The sequence below is a fragment of the Capricornis sumatraensis genome, chromosome 13 (assembly GCF_032405125.1).
Source record: "Capricornis sumatraensis isolate serow.1 chromosome 13, serow.2, whole genome shotgun sequence".
In the NCBI taxonomy this organism is placed as follows: domain Eukaryota; kingdom Metazoa; phylum Chordata; class Mammalia; order Artiodactyla; family Bovidae; genus Capricornis; species Capricornis sumatraensis.
Genome location: NC_091081.1, coordinates 63,221,423 through 63,247,307, shown reverse-complemented (window position 1 = coordinate 63,247,307; position 25,885 = coordinate 63,221,423). Strand labels below are relative to the sequence as shown.

At 45.2% G+C, this 25,885-nt stretch overlaps 1 protein-coding gene across 1 annotated transcript; it reads right to left on the bottom strand.

The window, feature by feature from the left end:
- Nucleotides 1-3,851: 3,851 nt before the first annotated feature.
- On the bottom strand, nt 3,852-19,546 carry TNFAIP3 (TNF alpha induced protein 3). Its single transcript, XM_068985082.1, has 9 exons — nt 19,308-19,546; nt 15,630-15,939; nt 12,001-12,191; nt 11,220-11,367; nt 10,894-11,064; nt 9,873-10,053; nt 7,838-8,742; nt 6,586-6,767; nt 3,852-5,830 (listed from the first exon to the last, which is right to left on the bottom strand). The coding sequence occupies exons 2-9, from the start codon at nt 15,922-15,924 to the stop codon at nt 5,546-5,548; spliced, it is 2,358 nt and encodes a 785-aa protein (XP_068841183.1). The 5' UTR covers nt 15,925-15,939; nt 19,308-19,546; the 3' UTR covers nt 3,852-5,545.
- Between the last annotated feature and the right edge of the window lie 6,339 nt (nt 19,547-25,885).

Genomic DNA, 25,885 nt, shown 5'->3' with positions numbered 1-25,885 from the left:
TTGCATGTTTCACAAAGCACAGGCTATATTGATATAGTAATAAATGTATATATAATTTATTAAAAAAACCAAATTTACATATAGTGGGAGTACCTGCTCAAAAATTGTTTATGAGAGCACATAGTCAAAAAAACACAGAGTCTACTGCTTAGAGAGGATCTTCTAAACCAGGCCTTGGTGCAGTCCTTTCCGCCCAGGTCCTGCCCTGCAGTGTGGTTGGGCCTCCCTTCGCAGGTTCCATGTCCACAGATACGGACACTGACTGTAGGACTCTATTTTATATAAGGAACTTGAGCATCCTGGATTTTGGTATCTGCTGGCGTCCTGGAACCAATCCCCTGAGCACACAGAGGGACAATTGCATGCAGTTAACTCCCAGCGGGGGCAGGGCATGGACACTGGAATCCTCAAAACATTTCTGCAGGTGTTACTGGTGTGGTGGGAACCCTTGGTGAAGAACTGTTGTTCTAACAAGGACCTACTGTATAGCTCATGGAACTCTGCTCGATGTTAAGTGGCAGCCTGGATGGGAGAGGAGTTTGGTGGAGAATGGATACCCATATATGTATGGGTGAGCTCCTTTGCTATTCCCCTGAAACTATCACAACATTGTTAATTGGCTATACCCCAGTTAAAAAATAAGAAGTTAAAAAAATTGTTGTTCTAAAGCAGAGGTTTTTCAAGTGTGGTCTTGGTGGTCTCTGGGAGTCCTTAAGACTCTGTCAGGGATTCCATGAAATCCAAAAATATGTTTATAACATACCTGCAGAAGATAGAAAAACAATAGCAGATGGAGAGAAAGAAAAAAAATCATTGTGCCTCCTTATTTGTAATGAGTTAAATTTCAATTTCAGCTGTCAGTTATGGAAAGGTTTTTGTCAAAATGCAGCTGGTAAATTCGTCTTCTTTGATGTCAATTACTTGGGAAGGTATAAAGATATATTGATATTCCCAATAAAGTGAAAGTGAAGTCACTCAGTCGTGTCTGACTCTTTGAGACCCCATGGACTGTAGCCTACTAGGCTCCTTTGTCTGTGGGATTTTCCAGGCAATAGTACTGGAGTGGATTGCCATTTCCTTCTCAAGGGGATCTTCCCAACCCAGGGATCGAACCTGGGTCTCCCACATTGCAGACAGATGCTTTACCATCTGAGCCACCAATAAGTGGGTTCAAAACCCCCTGAAACTCTTCATTTGGAAAGGTTTTAACCAACCTAGAATATTTGGTTTCTGAGTTTAAATGTGCAGGTAAGAAAGTATCCAGGTGAAACAGGTACACCAGTTTTGGTAACATCATGTAACGAGGGATAGGTCCAGTTTTATTTGTATCAAGATGCAGGAAGTCAGTGAATGAAGACAGCCTTGTTATCCCCTCTGAGCTGAGCAATCTACAGCTGCTTTGGGACTGCTTGGATGACTGGTCCCCTGATGCTGACAATGGGAGAACACCAGTAGTAACTCATATATCAAATATCAGCAAAATGAGTTCAGGGGTTTCCTGTTTTCTTTCTGCATCTCCTGGCCACATGCACTTGGCTTTAGGAGCAGTGGAAAGCCATTGGGGAGTTTTAATTAAAGGAGAAGCATCATCAGGTCTGTGATTTAAAAGCATAGGTAACTAGTAAGAGAGTGGGCCAGAAAGGGGAGGCTAGGCACATTAAAAAAAAAAAAAAGAAAAAAAGACAGCAGGTGGCTGGGGCCCAAGCTGGAGCAGCAGAAGGAAAGGGAAGGAAGTATGGATTTGATAGATGTTACAGAGACACACTTCGCAGAAGTTTGGATGTGGGAGGAGGGGGAAAATCTAGAGGTAGCTTGGAAGCTGCTAATGCCCTTCCCTGAGCACAGGAGGAAGAGGGCAGGGATAAAGTATTATGAGCTCAAGTGTGGGTGATCTGAGCTTCCACCTGTGTGTGGTATGAAGGTGACATTCCACAGTGTTAGAAGGAAAGAGCCGGGCAAGCTGAAGCAAAGCTTGTTCCTTCCGAGTCTTATTTTTTCAGACCTCTAGGCCTAGGTCCTTTGCATTTTTGGAAAGTCATCAATTTCTTTGAGATTTTGAAGTAAGGCACTGTTTCCACTTCAGAAAAATAGTGTGTACACCCCCATGGAAAACTGTGTACAGGCTTTATAGGGTTGCCAAACCCGAGGTCCATCTATTCTCCAGACTGGAATGTACCCCAAGTGGCTCCCTCGCTGCCCTCCAAACCTGCCCTATTTGAGTCTATGTGCCATTTCTCTGAATCAGACAATTTGATAATTATAAGTCACTTCCTATTTTAGAAATCCTGATGACTTATGGTCAAATGCTTATGTTCATCATGCTGATTGAAGGACTGTAATTTTCAATGCCAGGTGAGAGATGGAGGAAGAATGGAGAAAAAGAAAAGAGGTCGATTTGAGGCTTTGTGATTCCTCTGGGTAAGCATTCATAGAGCTCAGACAGGCTGGGATACACACAGCATCGCTGTGAACAATTCTTGTCTGATTGAACCAGAATCTACTAAGAAGTCTCGAAAAATAAGTGAAACGACACCAGAAGAAAGCAAAACACCAAGTCCAGAATGTGAGCTGTGCTACAGAACAAATGACCTAATTGCCTTAACAAATAGCATGACATTTTGAAGAGGGAGTGTTAAAGAATAAAAGAGTCTTAAATGTTAGTAACCCAAAGCAATAGGACTCTGTATAGTGGACAATCTGTGAAGTTATTATGGAATACATACTTAGGATTGGATGTTATTAAGAGTAATTTAGCCAGGGGTAGTAATGGTGGTTATAGGAAAAAGAACATAATTTTATAGATTAGAGATATATGCTTGATATATTGGTGAGTGTGAGAACACAGTATCTGAAACTTGCTTGAAATAGTTAAAAAAAAAAAAAAGAGAGACAAGGTGACAAATGAAACAAATTTGGCAAGGTGTTGATTGTTGAAACTGGATGGACATATGAGGGTTCATAACACTCTCAACTACTTTGTACTCTCAACAACATACTTCTCATATGTTAAAATTTCCCACAGTAAGTTTAAAAATATTATAAATGTTTCTTTAAAGGCATGATTCTAAAATATGGCTGATGATCAGAATCTCCTGAGGAGCTTAAAAAAAAAAAAAGATTCCAGGAGCTGCACAGTTCTTCAACATTGATATTCTATGGGCATACTTGTATTGGATGGAAGACTGGGCCATTTATAATCTCCCAGGACACTGGGGTCACCAGTCCTCATGGCCATCACAGGCGTAGGTCACGTCTTCTGAGACCTGACCCAGGAGTCTTACACTCCTTCCTCCCCTCTGATTTCTTTCCCTTTCTGTCTCTCTCTGCTCCTCTTGTCCGTACTCTCTGCACTTCAGTAAGGCTGAAGGCAGGAGCCTTCGTAGGAGCACAGGGACCTAGCATCTCATGGGAACAGGCACTGGCAGGTCCTGCTACCTCCCCTCTGGGTCTCAGTGTCTTCCCTGTTAAACCAGAGGCCTTACCCTTAAGAGCAGGTTTTCTTACTACCTATGGGTGAGAGATGTACCCCCTGACCAGTGCACATTAAAACAACTGTTTGGGAAGCATGGTCTTCATATGGGGGGCCCTTTTCTTTCATCATTCGTAAATAGAAAACATCCAAATTTGCTCTTAAATAATTTACTTTTTAATTTTGACTTTTGTGAAAAGTTACATTTAAATTTAGGAAAACTTGAAGAAAGCCAATAGAGGAGAGTCAACGGTTTTCTATTAGAGACAATTAAATGTGCAAATTTCAAATGTTTTGTATAACAAGCATAAATAATTCCATTTATTCACATTAAGAATGAAAATATTGATACACATAAAATATTAAAATAGAAACTTTAAAAGAACTATATGAAAACACTGACGTTTATTTGAAATCTTTAGAAAGACATAAAGGGATATGCCAAGGGAGAAGGTGTACGGATTCTCAAGAGGAAAACACATCATGTCAGACCAGTAAAGGCTATGGAGCATTAGGTACAGATTGCCAAGATTTTCAGGTCATAAGTCCAGACCATCAACAAAACATAGCCGCCTTTACTTCTAGGGACAATGTGCTTCCCTTTTTTTTTTTTCCTAGCACAAGTATGACAGTAACACAAAACACACAGAGAAGCTGCAGGCCAAGGACAGAGAGAGGTTTCCTCATACTCATGGTTACAAGGTTGTGCTGTTCCAATGCTAAGCTGGCTGCGAGGTCACTGCCCTGCACCCCAGGACACAGCATTAACACAGCAAACAAACCCTTTGTCAAAGGCAACATCTTTCCCCGTGACCTTCCCTGATCTCATCTCTGCTCCTTCCCAATCGTCTCTCTGAGGAGGTAGGGTGCACAGAACCATTTATACGCTGTGGAGAATAGTTTCTCACCGAAGGGCTGGGAAGTGGCTCTGGCCAAAAGTCTCACGAGAAAGCGTGAGATTTCAGTGGATTTACTGTGGAAGAGACTGTTTCTTTCCTAGGGAAGGCAAGCAGAGTACATGGAGAAGGCCACCTCCCCCACCATGATCAGGAACTTGCCTGCTTCTGATAGTCAGTCTTATGTTATCTCAAGAGGACCCTACAGCATTTTCTGAAGACCAGAAGAAACATCTTCACTTAAATAACCTTAAAGTTTGTAATAAAATAAATAAAGTGATTTACACAGGAATTTCCATTTCACAGAGCAGCTGGTGGAGTTCATGCAAGCTATGTCTATGAGAGGTGCCTGCTTCAACAACAACCAGAAAATAGGTTATTATTATTAGTCAGTCCTCTTACTTAAAACTTCTAGGGCAGCATCTCAACATGACCAAAAAAAAAAAAATTTCCCTCATACAAAATATAAGGGGCCGTGATATATGTACACAATGTATGCACACCTCAGTTCGAGTTAACTTTAGAAGTAAAGACAGCTGTAACCAAGAGTTACACATCTGCCCGCTAAGATGTTCTGAGTCTTGAAAGGTGCGTATTGCAAAGAGCAGCTGATTTGCTTTTCTTTATGAATGTGTTCAGCCTCAGCATCACAGTCTGTGGATGGTTCTGCTTCTGCCGTGTCCGTGGGAGAGGAGTGAGGCCGGTAGGGAGAAACCGCGACCGACTAACGCCCTGAGTTTGTCCGTGCTCCCTGAGCTTCCTGAGTTTCCAGCAGAGGGCCTGCGGGCCCTGAGGCCTCAGCTCCCGGTCTCCGAGAGACGCTGAGGGAGGGCAGGGGACTGGCTCTGGGTTTTCCAGTCCAGCTGGATCCTGCGTCTTTTCCCTTTTCTCTAAAGATGGTGGGGCAGTCCTGGCTTGGAGGTTCCCAGCCGTCTGCTCGGAAGGGGAGGAGGAGCAGCAGCTCCGGGCTGACCCCGTGCAACCCGCGGCCTGTCACACGCTTTGCTCAGATTCCTGGCCGGTGACGGAGCGCTTCTTTCGTCCCCCGCTTACAGGCAGCCCAGGCCCACCCTGCAGGGTAGGGCCCTCAGGAGCGGCACTGGGGCGCTGAGAGAGAATGGCACTCCACGGGCTAAGGCTCTAGGCCTCTCCGGGCCTGGGGTTGGCCCCCTGGGTTGGGTTAGCCATACATCTGCTTGAACTGAAAGCACTCATTGCAGTAGCCATTGCACTTGGTGTTGCCAAAGTGGTCGCAGGCGGGGGCCCGGCAGCGCTGCGTTGGGGGCTCCTCGGGGGTGTGCTCTGGCCGACGGGTGCTGGTGCCTGCTCGCTGGCCGAGGTGCTGGCACTCCATGCAGAGCTCCTGGCTGCAGCAGGCCAGCACATTCCGGCAGGTGGCCCGTGCACACTTGGACCTGGAGGCGCTCTGTGAGGCTCGGGGCAAGTCTCTGCGCTGGCTTGACCTCTGGGTGGAGAGAGCAGAGAGAACTGTCATCATGCGTTGCAGGGAGAACACGGTGCCCTGTTCAACTGACAGTATGAGTCCTACAAAGGGCCTGGTAAGGTGAGGGGCATTCGCCTGGGCAAGGGGACAGGTGGCAGCCTGTGGACTGGAGTCTCCAAGGACCGCTTTTCTCCATCCCATGAAATCAGACCTTGGCCCCGCGGAGGCCCAGGGGAGCCACTAACCCTAATACAGAGGCCAGCTTCTGTCTGCGTGAATAGTAATTGTATGAATAGTAACTGCGTGAATACTAAGCTATCTTCACTCAGACAGATTCTCTACCATCCAACAACCAACAGGCAAGGCATCTGTCAGTAAATGCTTGCTTTCTTTTGGCCAGTAAGTGGAGGCACCTGGGGCGATCTGCTTCCTCCTTGGATCTCATGACAGAGGATTTGTTATTAGTTAAGGAAGCCTGCTGGCCACTAGGAGGTCTGTACTTCTACAAATCCAAGAAGTCTCTGATCACCATCTGGCTTCTCAGAGGCTTTCATGGGTTTTATTCCATGGCTAGTTTCATTTGCTTCTTCAAATGAATTCAAAAGTAAACTTAGGCCATGAAAATCAATAGGAACTGCTGCATGTCCAAGCCTGGGGGCCAGGCTGACTTTTCCCCTGGTTTTTCCCTGGAACTCAGCAGGGAGAAAAGCCCGCTTATCACCCTGGGAAGGAGGCCGGGCCTGCAGGAGACGGGGAAGTCCCTCGAGAGGTCTCACCAGCTGCTCTTCAGTCCTTTTCGCTTCATGGAATCTCTGATTCTGAGCTTCAATGAAACACTTCTGACAGTATCCTTCAAACACGGTGCTACCAAGGGCACCACATTCCCTGCCGAGGCAGGGGACTGCGTTCTGAAACCTGGAGGCTGTGGGACTGGCTTTCCCGGAGGCAGCGACTAAATCTGCAAGAGAGTGGAGGCTCATCAGGAACACGTATGGGCCACCCAGCAGAAGGACAGTTTTCTGACACAGATTAGGCCGGTTGCACTCTAGGAGAGCAACCTTTCAGACACGCAGCAAACTAAACAACAAAAATAATACTGGAATTAAAACATCTTTGACTCTACAAGTCTATCCCTTTGGAACATGCTGAACGGGTAGGTCACAGCCACAGAACAAGCAGAGACATTAAGTGCCCATCCTTCTTTCAGATTTGATATTTCTAAAACCACAAAGGCATTCTTATGTAGTCAGTGGAGACCGCCCTCTTTCCAGCTGTCTGTGCGTGTTAGTCGCTCAGTCATGTCTGACGCTTTGTGACCTCATGGACTGTAGCCCGCCAGGCTCCTCTGTCCATGGGATTCTCTAGGCAAGAATACTGAAGTGGGTTGCCATTTCCTTCTCCAGGGTATCTTCCTGACCCAGCGATTGAACCTGGGTCTCCTGCATTGCAGGCAGACTCTTTACTCTCTGAGTGACCAGGGAAGCCCTAAAGTGTTAGTCGCTCAGTCATGTCAGGCTCTTTGTGACCCCATGGACTGTAGCCCACCAGGCTCCTCTGTCCGTGGAATTCTCCAGGCAAGAATACTGGAGTGGGTAGCTATTCCCTTCTCCAGGTGATCTTCCCAACCCAGGGATCAGACCCAGGTCTCCCACATTGAAGGAGGATTCTTTACCATTGGAGAAACCAGGGAAGCCCTCTTTTCAGTTACTGCTCTTCAGATTTTGAATTTTCTCTAGTTCGCTTGAGTTTCAAAAGAAGTCTTGTTTGAACTCTACCTTACAAACACTGCATTGCATGACCTTATAAAACAAATTCTCTGAACTCTGCACAGAGCTCTGTGGGTCTTGGAACATGCTATTTTGTGCTTTTACTTCCAAGCGTGCTGGAAGACTTACTGGGATTCTGCCCCCAGGCAAGCCACACTCTCCCCCATGGCCCAGAGGGGCTCCCTTCTTGAAGTTAAGGGGCATACAGCCTTCTACTCAGCAGTTTTTAAACAGAGGAGAGGAAACCCATCATCATACTCACGTTTATTTTCTCTGTACTCAATGAAACACAGCGTGCAAAAGCCTTTGTTCTCTGGGGTCCCAAAGTACATGCAGCCCGCTTTCCTGCACTTGCTGGTCCCCATCCTGTCCCCTGGAGTCCTTGTGGCCGGGGAGTGGTGACCAGAGGGCGCCTCGGGCCCAGCTCTGCGGCAGGCGTGTGGGGACAGGCTCTGGGCCAGCTGTGAGGGGTCAGACTTGGAGCGCTGGTGGCAGGACAGGGAGCCACTGGAGCTGAGGTTCGGGGCAGCCTCGGCTGTAGTCCTTTTAAAGCAAGTACTGCAGATGCCATTAAACGTCCTGGTGACATCCTGGAGGCAGGCTCGGCACTTACTCGGGTCAGGAAGCCGCGTGGGGTCCGCAGGGTGGCCTGCTGGCAGCTGCCGGGCATTGTGGCATCGCTCACAGAAGCCGTTGTGCTGCACGTTGAGGGTAAAGGGGCAGCCGGGGCTCCTGCACTTCATGGCCGTGGTCTCGCTGAAGAGGAAGAGGCTGGGTGCTGTCGGAGGGGCTGAGTGGGGGCCTCCAGCAGGCTCCGCAGGACTCCAGACTTCCCCCCGGGAGGTCCCAAGCACCAGGCCGGGGAGCAGCTCGGGGCCCGGCTTGGAGGTGGGCTTTGGGACTTTCGTTTGGTTCTTTTGCCGCCTTTCTGAGCACTCGTGGCACAAAGGCTGGGTGTTCACAGACATGAAGAATGGGCAGTTGGGTGTCTCACATTTGATTTCCATGAGAGAAAGCTGGGGGATGGAAGGGTCCAGAGGATTCTGGGGGTGTGTGTCTCTCTGTCCCTGCTCATTGTTTTCCTGCCACTTCTTGTACTCATGCTGGACAAGTTCAAAGTAATCATCTACCAGGTTTATTTCTTTGGGTAAGTTAGCTTCGTCCAACCTAAAGAACAAAAGGAAAAATATGAGACTTCACAAACACACACACACAAACACACATACACACACAATTTTACATCATTAGCTCATAGAGCAAACTGAAAATATGGATTGTGGCAATAACTTTCTACCCACCCACTGAAATGCAGTCTGTGATAGTTTGCACTTCTAACGTAACACAGTCCAGTAATGCTGAGAAGACATCACTATTCTGAGAATCAGTCTCATTTAATTAATTTTGGTCCACCCCAAATTACAGATGATGCTAAAGAAAGGGGTTACTTGGGGACTGCTTCTATACTTACTCTATTCCTCTTTGAAATAGTTCCTTTTACTATCTAAATTCTCAGATATCAAATTTCTACTGAAACATTATTCAGGGTATTCATTTGGGACAAGTCTACTTTCCAACACAAACTAGACGGGAAGGTTGCATTCCGTATTTTGCTGCTATTAATTTTAAATGTGCGTCTGGTGCCTATCAGCGTTAACTGCCGTGAGCAGTAACTAAGAGGCGGGCGCACCCACAGGCACTCCGTACTGACTTCTGACTCACTGAAATTTGTTCATCTCCACGCTGAGAAATTGTTTAGCTTAGGCCTTCTCGGTGTTGTGCACTTCAAGTTCTAGGAAACAGGCATCTCTTTATCATCAAGCCGGTGTTTACAACCTTGATACCCATAAACTCGCACTCTGGGTCTCTCCTCCCTGATCCATGTGGCCAACTCGTGTGGCTGCTACAGAAACACATTCTACAGCTCAGCCTGCATGTGATGTGTCTGCCTTACCCAGAAGCCAGGAGAATGAGGCTTTTGTTTCTAAGAATTTTCACTTGTTAGTCTAGCACTAGGGCAATTAAACGAAAAAAAAGTATCCTTGATGTGAACGCACTTTTTGAAGCCACAGTGCTGGCTTCCAAGCATCCAGATACACAGGACAATCCTCTGGAAAAATTCCTTGTTTTCATTTGAAAACCAAAGTCAGTGCCACTTAAGCTGATTGTCTCTGACACACACAAGCCTCTAAATTTGTTTCACGTTGGAGGAAACTGGCTTCAAATAACTTTACTATTGGTCTCTGAGGCAGAAGCAGCTTAAAGATGACACAGGATAGAGCCAAAAACAAACTGCTTACTTTGCAGCATTAATTAAATGGGTGGTGCCATGGTCCCAGCCCTGAACGGGGATTTCTACCACCATCAAGTACTCTTTCAGGAGATTTTCCTTCATCTCGTTTTCAGGAACTGTCAAAAAGTGAACTTTTAAGTCTTCAAATCGTCCTCGCTCTCTGTTAACAAGTGGAACAGCTCGGATTTCTGAGGGAAAAAGAAATAGCACGTAAGCAAAATGATTCTACTAAACAAGATTTTGTGTGAGGTCATATATATATAAAATGACTGCATTTTGAAAATGCAGAAAGGATACAACTACAGAATGGAAAAGTATTATCTAGCCACAAAATCAAATGGGGAAACAAACTGTGCTAAACTCTAATATAAAATATACTGTTTCCAGGAAGTTCACAGAATATAAAGCAGCCTCCAAGCAGTGGGTCTTACTGCTTAAATTACTGCACTTCAGATTCAGACTGACCTGAGTTCAGATTCTGACTCTGCCACTATCCAGCTCTGTGACATTAGGGAAGTTACTTAACTTCTCTGAGCTTCAGGTGCCTCATCTGTACAGTAAGGCTATCAGTGCTTATAGCATCCACATGGATGCTGTGAAGATGAAATGAAATAAAATATTGTACCTAAAGCATTTATAAAGTACCCTATTAGTTCCACATTAAGCTAGTACAGTAATAGCTAGCCTGCCGGACATTTACTTGCCCCAGGCCAGGCACTGTATTACAGGTTAATTAAGAAATGGTGGCAGTAATAGACATTATCTCCTATTTGCCACTAACATGCTCAAAGTCGGTCCCAAACGACACACAAAACAAGAGGGGATGGGGGGGGGGCATTATGATTAGTGCGAGTGTATTATTGTTGCTAATCAAACAAATGACAGAATACTATATTTAAATGAAACTAATATATTTATATGAGGCTTTCAAAAAGGAGCCAAAGAGCAAACCCTGACGTTCAGTAAGAACAGGGTGTAGCAGGATTCAGAAGCAGTTACAAATGTGAATAGATGCTTGGTTTTCTCACCAGGTCCACTGTCCTTCATGGTCACCAGGGGTACAAAGTGTTGGCTGTCATAGCCGAGCACAATGGGGTATCTGTAGCATTCCTGGGCAGGCCAGTGCAGAGGCAGGTAAATCCCACCCACCTTCAGAGGAGCAAAATTGGAACCTGATTCCAAACTTCTCAGCATTTTGTCTGTTTAAGGAAAGAGAAAGAAAAGATAAGGCCCTCTGAGACTTTCATGGGAGTCCATTTAGCTGTGGGTGCTTGGAACTTGGGTCACGCTAACAGGTAAGGGATTAAAGCTGAAAGGCACCTAAATACAGATGAGCCATCAGCAGGCATCTCACCTGAAATGACAATGATTGGCCTTCTGAGGATGTTGCAAAGGACAAATATGTGTATTTCTTCCAGTGAATGATACTGCAGTCCACCTCGGGCTGCAGGTGTGTCTGCGGATGCCATCTTGACGAGGCTCTCCCATTCATCGGTCCAATTCTAAGGGGAGAGGAAAGAAACTATTGAATGCATTCTGCATTAAAAAACAACTTTGGCTCCACTCTATAATTATTCACTGGTATCACTGAGCTTACTTTTACCCTTTCTTAAGATCATCACTCAAATGATCACCCATTTTCCCCCCAATTCTGGTTTTCTTCCTTTACTTTTTCCCATTACAAGGCAAACTCAGAAGCAGAGGAGCAGGGGGACAGCACCTGCTTTCAGAAAAATCCCTGCTGAAACACCACGCTGAGCTCCTTGTGCAGAGTCCCAGCCTTGTGACCGAAGATGGGGAGGCGCCCTCTGAATCTGACTGACAGGCTCAGTAAAGCAAGCAAGGGTCATCAAACTCCCCAAACAGCCAAAATGCCACAGGGAAACCCGTGATCAGAAAGATCATTCTAGAATGACTCTCCAGCTGGGAAGATGCTGCCTGGGAGCCTCCCAGCAGTGACAAGGGCCTTGGGTTCATCCCATGGGAGGTTTCTGGTGTTTTCCATTGACTCTGCTTAGCTATGTTCACGTGACCCAGCAAACCATATGCTCCCTGACAGCAGGGACTGGTCGGAGATGCAGTTTTCCCACCATGGAGCTCTGTCAATAAATGCTTGAGGAGGAACCCCAACATACCCGGGTGTCGTAGCAAAGCCCAGTTTCCACGAATTCCTGAGACTTAAGAGACTCCAGCTGCCAGCGGAATTTAAAGTTGCGCGTGTCCGTCTCCTTGAGGGTGCTGAAGAGCACCTTCCTCAGGACCAAGTCTGTGTCCTGAACACCCCACATGTACTGAGAAGCCGCGTGCATGAGGCAGTTTCCGTCACCTGAGGACAGAAGGGAAGCAAATTCTAGCAATCCGCATCTAAGGCCTAGCAGAGGTTTCCAGAATAAACCAGCCTCTCTGCTACCATAAGTGGGGACCCAGTCGTGCTTGTGAGAAACGCCAATGGTTTAGTTTCTTTCTTTTTTTAAATTTAAATTTATTTATTTTAATTGGAGGCTAATTACTTTACAATATTGAATTGGTTTTGCCATACATCAACATGAATCCGCCATGGGTGTACATGTGTTCCCAATCCTGAATCCTCTTCCCACCTCCCTGTCAAAGGACTAGCTGGTAACATTTCACTAGGTGATGACAGCTTTAAGGGAAAAATAAAAAATCTTTCTTGTAACTCTTCTGTTTAATGAATGCTACTAACAAAGCCCAAGGAACCAAGGACTGAGAGTCTGGAGACCTTGACTCCAGTCTGGTTCTGCCCTCGGTGGGGAATTTTTTAACCTCTGAGTATTTTTCCTCTTCGTGAGATGAGGGTATTGGGTTATGATCTCTGAAGTCCCTTCCTTTCTAACAAGCCTTGATCTCCTGGCTCAGATGCTGGTCCTATTGCTCTCTGACCCTGAGAGAGAACACCCAGAGCAACATGCTCAAACCAGGAAGCTGGTCTGGCTCTGCTTACTAGACAGGGACCGTCTGGCCATGACTCAGGGGTAAATGGCTTGACCAGCCCACCACAGCAAGCAGGGCCTGGGAGTTTCCTCTCCTGATTTATAAAATGGGATTGAGACGGAATTACCTACTAGCCTGCTCACCCTCACCTCCCATAAATGCCTTGTGTGAACCCGCCTGTTGGCAATTAGAGTCCCTTTTCAGAGTTAAAGAGTGTCTAGATGTCTATATTAGAAAATTGATTCAGTGTTTACGGCTGGCACTTTAAGAACTCTGAGCCTTTTGAGAAAAAGATAGGTCTAATTTTAATCTGTCACTTTGTTACTTTTATAGGTTAAAAATCCACAACTCATGAAATGGCATTTTTTTTTTTGGCCTCCAAAGAATAAATGTTTTGGAGAAATGTTTAATATTAAAAAAGTTAACTCCTTAGGCTCTTCTGGGAAGTGCATAATTGTTTTTATAAAGAAAAGTTCAATTATTTCCTTACATTGCTGTACGGGGCAATGAAGCTATTTGAAATTTTATCATGTCCTAATTATAGTCAACTGTAAACAACAACAACACCACCCTCAAACATATCCATAGCCAATATCCTTTCAGTTTACATAGTCAGAAAAACTAGCTAAATAAACATTCAAACAAATGAACCAAAAAGATCGCTCAAGCCTTGGGTCTTGGCAGAAGTGTGGCAACAATTGCAAGCTGTTGAAATTTCCCCTTTGCAAAATCTAGAGCAAAGATAAGGCTTTTTTTCTTCTTCTTGTGCTTACTTTCAGTTCTTTATTGAGATGCACCAGCATAAAATTCCCTAAGTAACATCTGGAATTCCCCAGTGCTAAATTATTTGACTAGCAATTGAGCAACAGCTATTGTACTTTTTGTTCTGGTGTGCAGACATTTAAAATGCGAAGTGCACCCTGGACTTTCCAAGTGGGTGTGGTCAGGGTGAGCTGGAATAGGGCTACTCATTATACAAGTGAAATCGCTGCAGCCAATAGACGCTGGAATTTTTCAAATGAAGTTTCAATTTTATGCCACCTACTCCCTTCCTCATTCACCACAGTCTCATATCCTCAAATGCAAACTTGTGAATCACCCCCTCCCCAAATAGACCATTGACTTTGAAGAGCCTTCCTATAGGGGGAAGACTTAAAAAAAAAAAATGGTGCTAATAAAAATCAAAAAGGAAAAGTCATTTGTTTTCCTCTTCCCCTAAATATCTTCTCTTTCTTTTCCAGATTTTTAAGGAATTTTCTTGTAAGTGGTGAAATAAAAGGACTCTGAGCCTAAAAACTCCCATCTCTCAGAAAATGATATCAAAATGCACTTGCTTTGTAGTTTTATTTGTAGCGTGAATCCTTGACTTAAATGCATATCTTTGCAAGACAAGTATTTACTTTTTATATTCTATTCTTTTCCTTAAGGAACTAGAGCAAGTTGAACCTAAAATCCCAGTTCAGTTCATATAAAATGGTTTTTTTCTTATTACCACATTTCTAATTTGGCAGAATCTCTTCTTTTCAACTCTCCCAAGTTGACTCCACCTCTTTTTGTAACAAAATGGGAGAGTTAAAACCACAAACTGTCAGGAATATAAACCCCTTGATGATGACTTAACATAATTACCTACTTCTAAGCATCTCTTGATTTAATGCCAAAACCAGTGTAAACACTAGGAAGCCTCCGTTTTCTTTCTATGTTTCTAAGAATCTATGCTTCAAAAATAAAAGCACGATGTTGAGGTGATGCACTTAACCCCCAAAACCCAAGCAAAAAGTCATGTCCCTCAATCGTGCCAAGTTACCCAAGTCAAAAACAGCCAAAGTGAATGTACCAGTTCATTCAACATACTTATCATCTGGTCTCACTGTCAATGAAGATGTATTATTTTGCCCTTAGATGTATATCAATCAAAATAATTGGGATGGTTTAGGATTGTCACTGATCTAAGGACAGGAGTTTCCTGCTTTTACCTAGACAATAAGCAGTCTACTGCTTCTTGCAATAATTAACTACATTTATAAAGTAGAATTTTGTTTCTACATTTAACACTGGACTTGAATGTTTCTGTGATGTGCATACTCTTGCTCAAAGGAAATAATTTAAAAAAAAAACAAACAGTGAAGTTTAGAACAGGAAACAGCAATGAGTTGTAAACAGCCATTGGGCAGACAGTCACAGATAGCAAGAAATGCGGTACAGTACTAGGAATCCCTAAAAAGAATGAAATAGAGGACTAAAACCTGCACTAAGAACTCAGGTTTATCTGTCTAGTTAGTATCTTGGGACTGCAGGCAACAGACCCTAGGTAAGGGAGGAGCTGACAACAGCCAGTGGTTAACCCATAAAATGCCATCGATTCAAGAAGTGTAAGGCCATCATCACGAGCATTTTCTAATGACAGTGGAAAACACTATTGATTTTCACACCATGCTTTTCTTCTGAACTTTTTAAAGCCTTTTGATATTTCCATTACTCGTGAGGGAAGGGTATTTCACAGATGATTAAACAGTCACAAGAATTAGATACAGAAGTCATACCTACATACCCTACACATACACCTAACACACAGTGTCCAGAAATGCATTCTCCAAGGTTCAGTGTGCTCTGCTCTCTAACATGCACTAGAAATCACCCTTAATTCAAATACTCACAAAGCAAGCTTGCTTTTGTCACTTGCCCCTCAGAGTGTCTCTATACTACGGTACCTATAGCCATACGAGATTTGATTTGGGCCCGGTGCCTTTTAATAAATAGGGACGCAGCATGGTAGGAGCCACCTCAACGCCTAGACAAAAGCACATCTTACCATTTGTTTTCAGGGCCACAAGCCTCCTGACTTCTCGACACCAGTTGAGCTTCTTCTGGCTTTCCAGGGAAGCCTGGATGTTTCTGTCAATGAGAGCATTGTGGATGATCTCCCGAAACTGTGGACAAAACTGGCAAGTTCTGAACATTTCCAGAGTGTATCGGTGCATGGATTTAAAATGGTGAATGATTCCATTGGTAGGTTTAAAAATATCTGCTGGCGTTCTCTCTCGTATCTTCACAGCTTTCCGCATATTGCTCAAATACAAGGCCAGAGGAAGGAGTTGCTCAGCCATGGTGCTCTCCAATACCTGAAGAGGAGGGAAAGAAAACCCCACGCTGTTAGTCTGACTTTGATATGACTCCTATATACCTGCCTGCAGGAAACCCCACCGTCTGATCTTGTCATTACCCTGAGCAGCAGGCAAAAGATCTTAGTCACCTCTACTCCCAGGATACTAGCTGGCCCCAAAGATGAACTCACACTGGACAGTTTTAAGTTACATCATTTTTAAAGATTAGTCTAAACAAGAGAAGGAGTGGGCAATGAGGAGGAGGGGAATAACCCGTGTTTTCAGTAACGTTTGTCAGGGAGCCAAGCTTGTCTGTCAGCAACAGGTATGGTGCCTTCTAACCGGCTGAAACTCCCATCTCATCCTGATGCTGTTCTGGGGGCAAACACTGGATTTGAGGTGCCCTGAATGCTGGTTATAGGCACAATGTAGCCCTGACAAGTTAGCTCCTCTTCTAAGAGCACCATCAAGCAACCCTTCTTTTAAGTCCATGTCTTGATTTACCTCTTTCAAGCACTCCCTCCCTGTACTGGAAAGACAACAAATATTTTGTGAGAAATCCTGCAATTTTATGCTGCTATGTAGGCTGTCGATTGGAGTTTTCTCTATAGTCCCCAAAAGGAACATTTATAAAGCATTTACTTATAAAATGCTATTTATATATTTACCTAGAGAGTTAAACTGAATGTTTTATAACCAACAAAAAAGTCTACTCCCAGCAAGATGCTTTCCAATTTTAAGAGCAAACAGTTAGCAGTCTTTCAGAACCTCTCCACTGAACTTTACAACATCAGAAGAAGAATTAGAATAATAACAATACTAGAATAATAAATCCTATACTTCCAAGGGCAGATAGTAAAAGCATAGAATAATTCTATGCAATGATGGAATTAACTGTACTACTTAAACTCAACAGCCAACCCAATTTTATCATCGTCTTCCAGCTACCAATACTCAGATTGATTTCTCACCCTGTCTTCATCCTGAAATCTTCAAGCACAATCAACCGGTGGAAAGAAATAAAAGTTTGGAAGCAGACAAGGAAAGAAGCTGCAGCCAGAGGGGGCCACTCAGAACAAATGAAAGAGGAGGGGGATAACCCCAGCATCTCCAATCCATGACAATAGCATGGGAAGATGTGAATCGATTTAATGTGGAACTTTACAGCTCATCTCTTTGTGGAGAGCCAGCTGACATTCACTGACCCTGAGCAGAGTGCCCTGCCATCCATCCAAATTTCCAAGATGAGGACAAAGACAGTTTCAGAGCATGAACTGAGCCTCTAGGAAGTTTCACTGTGATCGTTAATCCCAGTCCTTTAGCATACTGTTTTCCAGGGCAAGACTCTAGATGACAAAGAAGTTAAACCAAGTTAAGAGGGAGAAGAAACCTATGTTACAAGAAAGCCTGTCTGGGGTAGGTCTCAGCTTTCTTAAAGACATTGATAAAATGGTCTAAATTCTCATGGCCCGCTCCAGGGAGGCAGGTGGACTAGATGACTCCAAGGTTCCTTCTGAGGAGTCTTCTGGTGGTAGATTTAGATCAGGTTTCCTAATCTGATAGCTAGATGATGCCTGGAAGAAGTCATTCTCTGGGTCAAATGGTAATCTCTCCTTTTTGACGTCAGACATTCCTTGCAGGTGGAATTGGGCAAAAGCATGGCAAGGACACAGACACAACTAAGGGACAAAAACATCACACACGCTCCCCCTTGGTGGCGTGGCAAAAGCCTCTTTCATGATGCCATTCATTTGTCCATCCATCACTCAGCAAGCATGGCCTGACCACATACTTCTACTGCCTGACCATCAGCTTGGTGCTGAGGCAAAAGATCAAAGATAACCTTATTCCCCAGCATGAAGTCACATGACTATCATAGTCTCCAGCTACAGCACCTGCAGTACTGGTCCTGCTCAGGTAGCTCCCACACCATCCAAGGGCAGGGCTTTGCCTAAAAGTCCTGTCTTCCAAACCCACCTCCTTGTTAATCTCACAACACCACACCTGTGGCTGCAGTGCCTGCTGCTCTCACATGGAGACAGGCAAGAAGATCCGAAACAAACTAGGTGTAGCCTCTTTTTGCTTTTCTGACTCTTCTGTTATTCTCTTCTGCACCTAAGATCTTTCAAACAGTGAGCGCTAGAACCACAGGCAAGACATGCAAATGTCAATATCTGACAGCCCAGTGTCACCTCATTCATTGGTGTAGCCTTGAATGGCCTGCAGCATTGCCTCCTTAAAAGAAATCAATGCCCATTGCCTAAGTGTCCAGGACTTAGACTTCTCCACACTTGAGATTAAAGAATAATCCGACTTGTGATAAAGAATATCTGAGCTATGAATGTAATGTCCTTATTCGCAAAAACAATATCACCTATAACATTTCTTTCATGTTTCTGATACCTCATTGGCCTACCAACAGACATTAAATTTTCAGAAAGTACTACTTCAAAAAGTCAAAAATTGTACAAAGAATTGAAAACAAAAAATAAAGCAGCACCTTAGGACACAAGAATGAAGCAGTAACTGGCTGCTTAATAATCTGGGACATTGTGGCTCTGGTCCAGAGGACTCAAACACTGGTTCTCCCAAAAGGCCGCCCTGAGAGAGTTGACCAGCGTGGCTTTCCGAGGAAAGATCAGAGGCAGGGAGAACTGAAAACAAAGCGGTCTCAACAAGAGTTACGCTCCTTCCTTACTTAATACCACGGCTTTCCTGAAAGGCCAGGTGGCAGGATGTGGGACGACCCCGGCTGACAAAGACAGTCTGACTTGGGGGTAGGGGCTTGCAGATGCTCTAAACTGGAGTCACCCCCCCAAGGCAGGCGGACGACCTCCTGCTCCATGCATACTTCTCTGACACTGCTGCCCTCTAAGTGTCTGCAAGCCCTCCCGGAAAGGAGAGCTGACCGGGTCCCCCGCCCCCTAGGTTTTGCTGCCGCTGCGACATCCCACCCCTCTGGACCGGTGCTGCACAGTCTGGAAAGAGGCCAGGCGGTTCTGCAAGGTCTACGTGGCCGTAAGCATGCAGAGCTCGACTCCAAAAGGGACAAGCCGAAGAGCAAAGCACCGATGACCACCCGGACCAAGCGGCTCCGGGGGGCGACTCTCCCCCAAGCAACTGCCGTTCAAGTTCTCTGCATGAGCTGCAAGGAACAGTTGGCTGGATCCTAGAATACAGGCTGTCACCCGAACATCTGGCGGCCACCTGCACTCTCAGCAGCTCAGAACCTACAGGGGTCACAAACGGCCAACAAACTTCCCTCTGGGACAGCGGCAAAACCAGGCCAAGTCGACGGGGCCAGCCCGCGGGTCGCTGCCAAATTCGCACCCGCAGCCCTTGTCCCGGGAGAGCCCGTGGCAGAAGGCACAGGGACGCGGGGTTACCTCTTCGGGCCGCGCGATCCTCTTCAGAAATCCCAAGTCCAGGTCAGGACAAGCGTGCACCGCAGACTGGGGTCGCAATTCGGGTCGGGGCCGGGTGGAGGCGGCTCCCCATGGACGCCTGGTTCGGTCTAGTTCTCCGGCGGGCCGGCCGGGGGCTGTAGATCTCCTTTGCTGCTGCCACCTCAGTCTTCCCGGCGGCTGCTCTCGCCGCTCCGCCCCCAAGGCCTCCTAGCTTGTCGCACTTGGCCGCCGCGAAGGCTGCCGACTGCCAGTTCTCTTTTTTCCCTTTCTGTTTTACCGCCCGCGGACAGCGGGGATTTCCACCCAGGGACTTTCCAGTCACGTGACACGAGCCCCAGACTCCCGCAGCCCTGATATCGCCGCTAGGGGGCGCAGGAGGCGCAGCAGGAGCGGGAAGCCAGATGCACTCCGCCCCGCCCCGACCCCGCCCCGCCGCCCCGCCCCGCCGCGCTGCCAGAGAAACTCCTGCGCCCCGCCCCGGGGTGTCCCCGCGTGAGTCAACTCGGCATTTCGGAAGCTGGACTGAACGTCACATCCATGTGGAAATCGCAGTGATGGGAACTGGAAATGAAATAGGTTCTTTTTCTCAGCCGTTTTTCTGCAGAAAATCATCAACTGTGGAGAACAAGAAGGGAAATCATAAAGAAAGAAAACCCTAAAAACCACCCTAGCGCCCGGGGACCACAGACCTCTGCTGGGTTTGCACTGCTTGGGCTGCACACGTGATGAGCCCGTAGGGGAGCATCCAACTCTGGGCCCCTGGGGGGATTTCGAGAAAAAGATGCAGTCACAGCTCTTGGTCCTCACCCGCTGCATTCCTGCCATCCCCGGACCCCAGGCTGGTGGGAGGCTACCTGGAGGTGACGTCAGACCTCGAGGCCCTGAAATTCACAGGGGCAAAACCAGCCTTAGGTAAAATTAGGAATCAAAACCGCTACCAACTCCCTCCGTCACTTGATTGATTTCCCGTCTCCATTTCTGCGTATCAGGGGTCCGGGTGGCATCACATTCAGGTATCATACCAATTTACAAATCACTTCTTGTTCCTTGCTGTCCTTGCCACATTCCCCTAAGCTGTTATTCGGAGTCCTTTTAGGGGATCTTGATAATAGTTCTCCTCAAGATGTCAATGGCTGATAATACTTATTACTCTTACTCTTGATTGGTGTTGTTTTAATCCCTAAGTCATGTCCAACTCTTGTGACCCCATCGACTGTACCCGGGCAGGCTCCTAGGTCCATGAGATTTCCCAGGCAAGAATACTGGAGTGTGTTGCCACTTGCTTCTCCAGGGGATATTCCCACCGAGGGATGGAACCCATATCTCCTGTAAAGGCATACTGGTTCTTTATCACTAAGCTCTCCTATTAAGTAGCATGCTAAGAGCACTGTCTTCACCCAGCGAGTGTCTTGTGGAAATAGGTGTCAGCCATCTTGGAGTTGTGGAGAGAGAGCCACTAAGTAAGTCCTTTTATTGCCTTAGTGTCCCCTTTGACTGGGCTCATTTTCTAGCATGATTAAACTAGAACCAGACTGAAGTATTCTGTACCATTGTCCTCTTGTAGACTTAAGAGTACTTGTCAGGACATATATCTCAGGTTTTGAGTTAGAAAATCAATACTCCTTTTCTAAGACGTAAGAACCTGCGGAGAATGAGGTGGAGTCCGCAAGGGGGGTGGTACTTTTCCAACGGCTTTTAGAAGTGAGAGTCAGTAGTGACTAAAGTTCCAAGGCTGGTGCTGGTCATTTGAAACCAATGACTGGAATTTTTTTTTCCAGCTCCTAACCTGATATTTGTCCTCCTCTCATTCACAAATGTTTTCAACTCAAGTAACACGGAAACAATGGATAGTCAAGCATATAGTAATAATGATGATGATACTTATCAAGTCCTTATTACGTGCCAGGTTGTAGGCTGTTTGCATTCTGCCATTTAAACCTCACAGTTCCACTTTGCAGATGAAGAAATTACATTTAAGAAGTTTAAGCCATTTGCCCAAAGTCTGCACGATCAGTCAGTGACAGAGCCATGACTGGCTCTGAGCCTGCCTTATACCCACACTGTTAGGTCCTGACTATTGATAATCACTCTCAGAAGAGAGCCTATAAGATTTAAAGTCTCAGGGCCCCTGTTTGTAAGGGCCCCGCCTCGTAAGCCTATGGCAGTCACTTAGCAAAACATGGACCCTGGCCCGGGGCAGCATGTGGTCTTGGGAGCCAGACAGGCCTTGGTTTTATCCTCAGAAAACTTTCTGAGCTAGTAAAGCTGATAAAAGATGATGGATGTAAAAGATCATCCCCAGTCCTCATACCAGTCTCCCCTTGTGGTCCTCTGAAAACAGAATTTGCCAGCTCCTATGCATCGCTGTCTGGCTATGGCCCCTCAACTCCCCTGTAGCTTCCACTATCCCTTTTCTGGCTTACATCTGCTGTCTGGTTTCATGAGCTAGGAATGCAATAGCAGGAGCAACAAGCCTGAAAGACCATGGTTATATCTGTCACTTCCAATTGTCCTGAGATCACTGCTGTAGCATCTTGTCTGCCAAGATGAGGATTTGTAATGAGGTCATGGCAGTCAGGAAGTTAGGACTTCCCTGGTGGCTCAGATGGTAAAACGTCTGCCCTCAATGCGTGAGACCTGGGTTCGATCCCCGGGTGGGGAAGATCCCCTGGAGAAGGAAGTGGCCACCCACTCCAGTATCCTTGCCTGGAAAATACCATGGGCAGAGGAACCTGGTAGGCTACAGTCTATGGGGTCGCAAAGAGTCAGACACAACTGAGCAACTTCACTTTCTTTCATGGCAGTCAGAGGCAGAGTAGTTTGTGACTGTCAGTTTAGTTCTACCCCTATTTCCATAATTCTACCACTAGAATGATGGTCTCTATGAGGATGCTTTCTTAGCCCTGCCCTTCTCTAGTTTTTACTGTTCTTTCCACCTTCTGAATCAGAGATCTGGCTTTGCACTTTTCCCTTTCTAGTACTTAACACATGGGCAAGACCAATCAAAATTTTCTTGGTAAATCAGAAACAAAGAGTGGAAGAGGAAGGGAGAGTATAGAAGGAGAAACTCCTTATGGGAAAGGAGATAAAAATTTGGGGAAATCTGGGCAGTGCATTGAAATCGAAGAGATATAAAAGCCTGTGTTAGTCGCTCAGTCATGTCCAACTCTTTGTGACCCTATGGAGTGTAGCCTGCTAGGGTCCTCTGTCCATGGGATTCTCTAGGCAAGCCTTCAGTTCAGTTCAGTTGAGTCGCTCAGTCATGTCCGACTCTTTGCGACCCCATGAATCGCAGCATGCCAGGCTTTCCTGTCCATCACCAACTCCTGGAGTTTACCCAAACTCATGTCCATCGAGTCCATGATGCCATCCAGCCATCTCATCCTCTGTCATCCCCTTCTCCTCCTGCCCCCAATCCCTCCCAGCATCAGGGTCTTTTCCAATGAGTCAACTCTTCACATGAGGTGGCCAAAGTACTGGAGTTTCAGCTTTAGCATCATTCCCTCCAAAGAAATCCCAGGGCTGATCTCCTTCAGAATGGACTGGTTGAATCTCCTTGCAGTCCAAGGGACTCTCAAGAGTGTTCTCCAACACCGCAGTTCAAAAGCATCAATTCTTCGGCACTCACCCTCTTCACAGTCCAACTCTCACATCCATACGTGACCACTGGAAGAACCATAGCCTTGACTAGATGGACCTTTGTTGGCAAAGTAATGTCTCTGCTTTTGAATATGCTATCTAGGTTGGTCATAACTTTCCTTTCTACAAGGAACTAATTTCTGTGACAGAGCTTACTGAGATGAACAAAACTCTGCAAAGAGAAAGGACTGTTATTAACACTGAGTGGACACACAGGAGAAAAATAAGGTCTCTTTATCAGAAAGAAAAGGAATTCTGGTTATGTGGGGGTGTTTTGGAGATTTCCAAGTTGTGTGTAATTTTTGTTGTGGTGCCAACATTCACATGTCATGAACTTCATACAGAGATCACACTTGACCTCTTGGAGTTACACAGTCTGTGGGACTGTGCCTGTGGCTTGTGTTCTTATATCACATAATGAAAAAGATGTACATCCTAAGATAGTGGTGGCGGTGTGGAGAGGGAGGTGGAGAGGGGGGCGGCGGCAGGGGCAGGAGAAACCTGAGTAGACAGAGGCAGTCTTCATAATTGAGAAGAGGACGTATAGAGGACGTATACCTGGCTCACCTCAAACTCAGTTCATGAGTGTTTCTTAAGAAACAGCCACAGTGTATTTTTGAAAGTGTATGGAATTTTAAGGCCTGGCAATCATAGGTTAAACTGAAATTGAACATTTTGTGTCTGTTGTACAATTATTCCACTCTTCCCAGCATTGTGCTCTGTTGAAAAAGAAAATCCATATTAAACGCATTTTGAAATTGCCTTGTGTAAGTATGGCATTTATTTATTGCAGGGTAGCTTTAAATCTTGTTTCAAATTTTAGTAATGCTGGGCTGAGTTTTGAGATTATTCAAGAGTGATGTTTATACTTTCAAGGCTATTGTCAGGGCTAGTTTTGAGAAGACAATAGAAGTTCTTTGTGGGCTATAACTCCAAGGAGAACTGGGATAATGATGTCATAGATTTCATCGCTCTATGGATGCCAAATTTTCCTGAAATTCTACTTCTTATCTAGGAACTTCAAGTCCTTTATAGGGATTATCTGCGGTGAAGAGAGAAACCAAGACCCACCATGAGGAAGGGACTTACTTCACTGAGGTAACTCAGTGAGTCACTAGTAACAGGAACAAAGACCCTCCACTAGGAGGGAGGAAGTTGGTTTAGTGCCAAGTACAACTCCTCTTTATCCTCCTTTGCCTGAAAGCTTGCAATACTGAAATCCGAAACTTGTCAGAAGATCCATTCCTCAACGAATTCTGGTTTAATTTTCTGACAACTCTTGGCTGAAATACTTGGCAAAGGAATTTTATTTGACATCATGTATATAAATATTCAATTCTTGATTTCATTTCTGTTTCTGTGGAGGCTGCTATTAATGACCCAATATGAATGATGACCAAAAGATCTAAAATGGGTGTTATTAGGAACCAGTTGACGTGTGGGCTTGGGTTCAGCAGTAAGCTGGATGCTAACTGAAATAAATTGAGTTCTTGTTATTTGGAATAGCACAAGCCATTATGAAAATTTGCCTTCAGTGTGCCCCCTTTTTCTTCATTTGTCTCTCAATTCCCTTTGTCCAGTTTGCAGTGCCTGCAATTCTGCCTCCTTGTAACTTCTGCTTTCTTTCCTCACCTATCTCACCATCTCCATAAAAAATGGATTTTGGCTTTCATTCTCTCCCCGGGGGACTTTTTTTTATGAGACTGGCTGAATTAATCAGTCAATTCACGTCCATTTTTGAAACCAGATTGCAACGTGTTACATTTCTTGAGAAACATTCCTGTTGGCACCACAACTTCCCGGAGCTTAAAGGTGGAAATTCTGAGCACCTTTGCAGGTTGGAGAAGCAGCTGTATTTCCATGATTCTGAGGATCCATGGTCTCAAGAGAGACCATGGATTTAATACTCTATTACATGTACACACATTCTTTTACTCACTGACAGTAGTCTACATTTGTTGATGTAGTTACATTCCCCTTTCTTCTTCACTGTGCAAGGGAGGAAAGACTTTAGCTCTAAACTCCTAGGTTCAATAGGTGTATTTCTATGACATAAACTGAAAATAAATGAACAGGAAAAAAGGTTTACAAATTTATTAATTTTTAACATCATGTGTATTGGGTATGTTTGTGTCCCTGAGATGAACTGGCCAGACATTTTATTCTTTCTTATTTGAATGAATAAACATCAGCTGCTGCTGCTGCTAAGTCGCTTCAGTCATGTTTGACTCTGTGTGACCCCATAGATGGCCGCCCACCAGGCTCCCCCGTCCCTGGGATTCTCCAGGCAAGAATACTGGAGTGGGTTCCATTTCCATGAAAGTGAAAAGTGAAAGTGAAGTCACTCAGTCGTGCCCAGCTCTTAGTGACCCCATGGACTGCAGTCTACCAGGCGCCTCCTTCCATGGGGTTTTCCAGGCAAGGGTACTGGAGTGGGGTGCCATTAAGGACCCTCTGTTAGGTATGCATGTCTATTATTCTCTTAATTATAGGGGACTTGACTAGTCTCCCAGGAGAATGTTTATGAATTTTAAAATGTTTATTCATGCACTTTAGTTTAAAAAAATTCGTTTGTAAATAAGTTTATCATATGCAAAAATATTAACATTTTGTTTGTTTTATGTTACTGAAAAAAACTCTCCTGTTTTCTGAACTGGTTCTGTTTTCATAAAGCCTTAAGACTTTAGCTTACCTAATATCTAGTTTTTATTAGAGAAGACTTAGAAACCTAGAAGGAAAGCTCACAATTGCTGTATTTTAAATATATGCTTTGGAATCTGCCTGGGTTTTTCACACATGAACTACATCTGCTGAAACTGTCTTGAGACACATTCAATTCCCTAGAAAAAATGGCTAGATAGCCATCATGCCTTATCCCAAAATGAAGTGTAGCTTTTCTCCTGAAATGAGTGACTTTC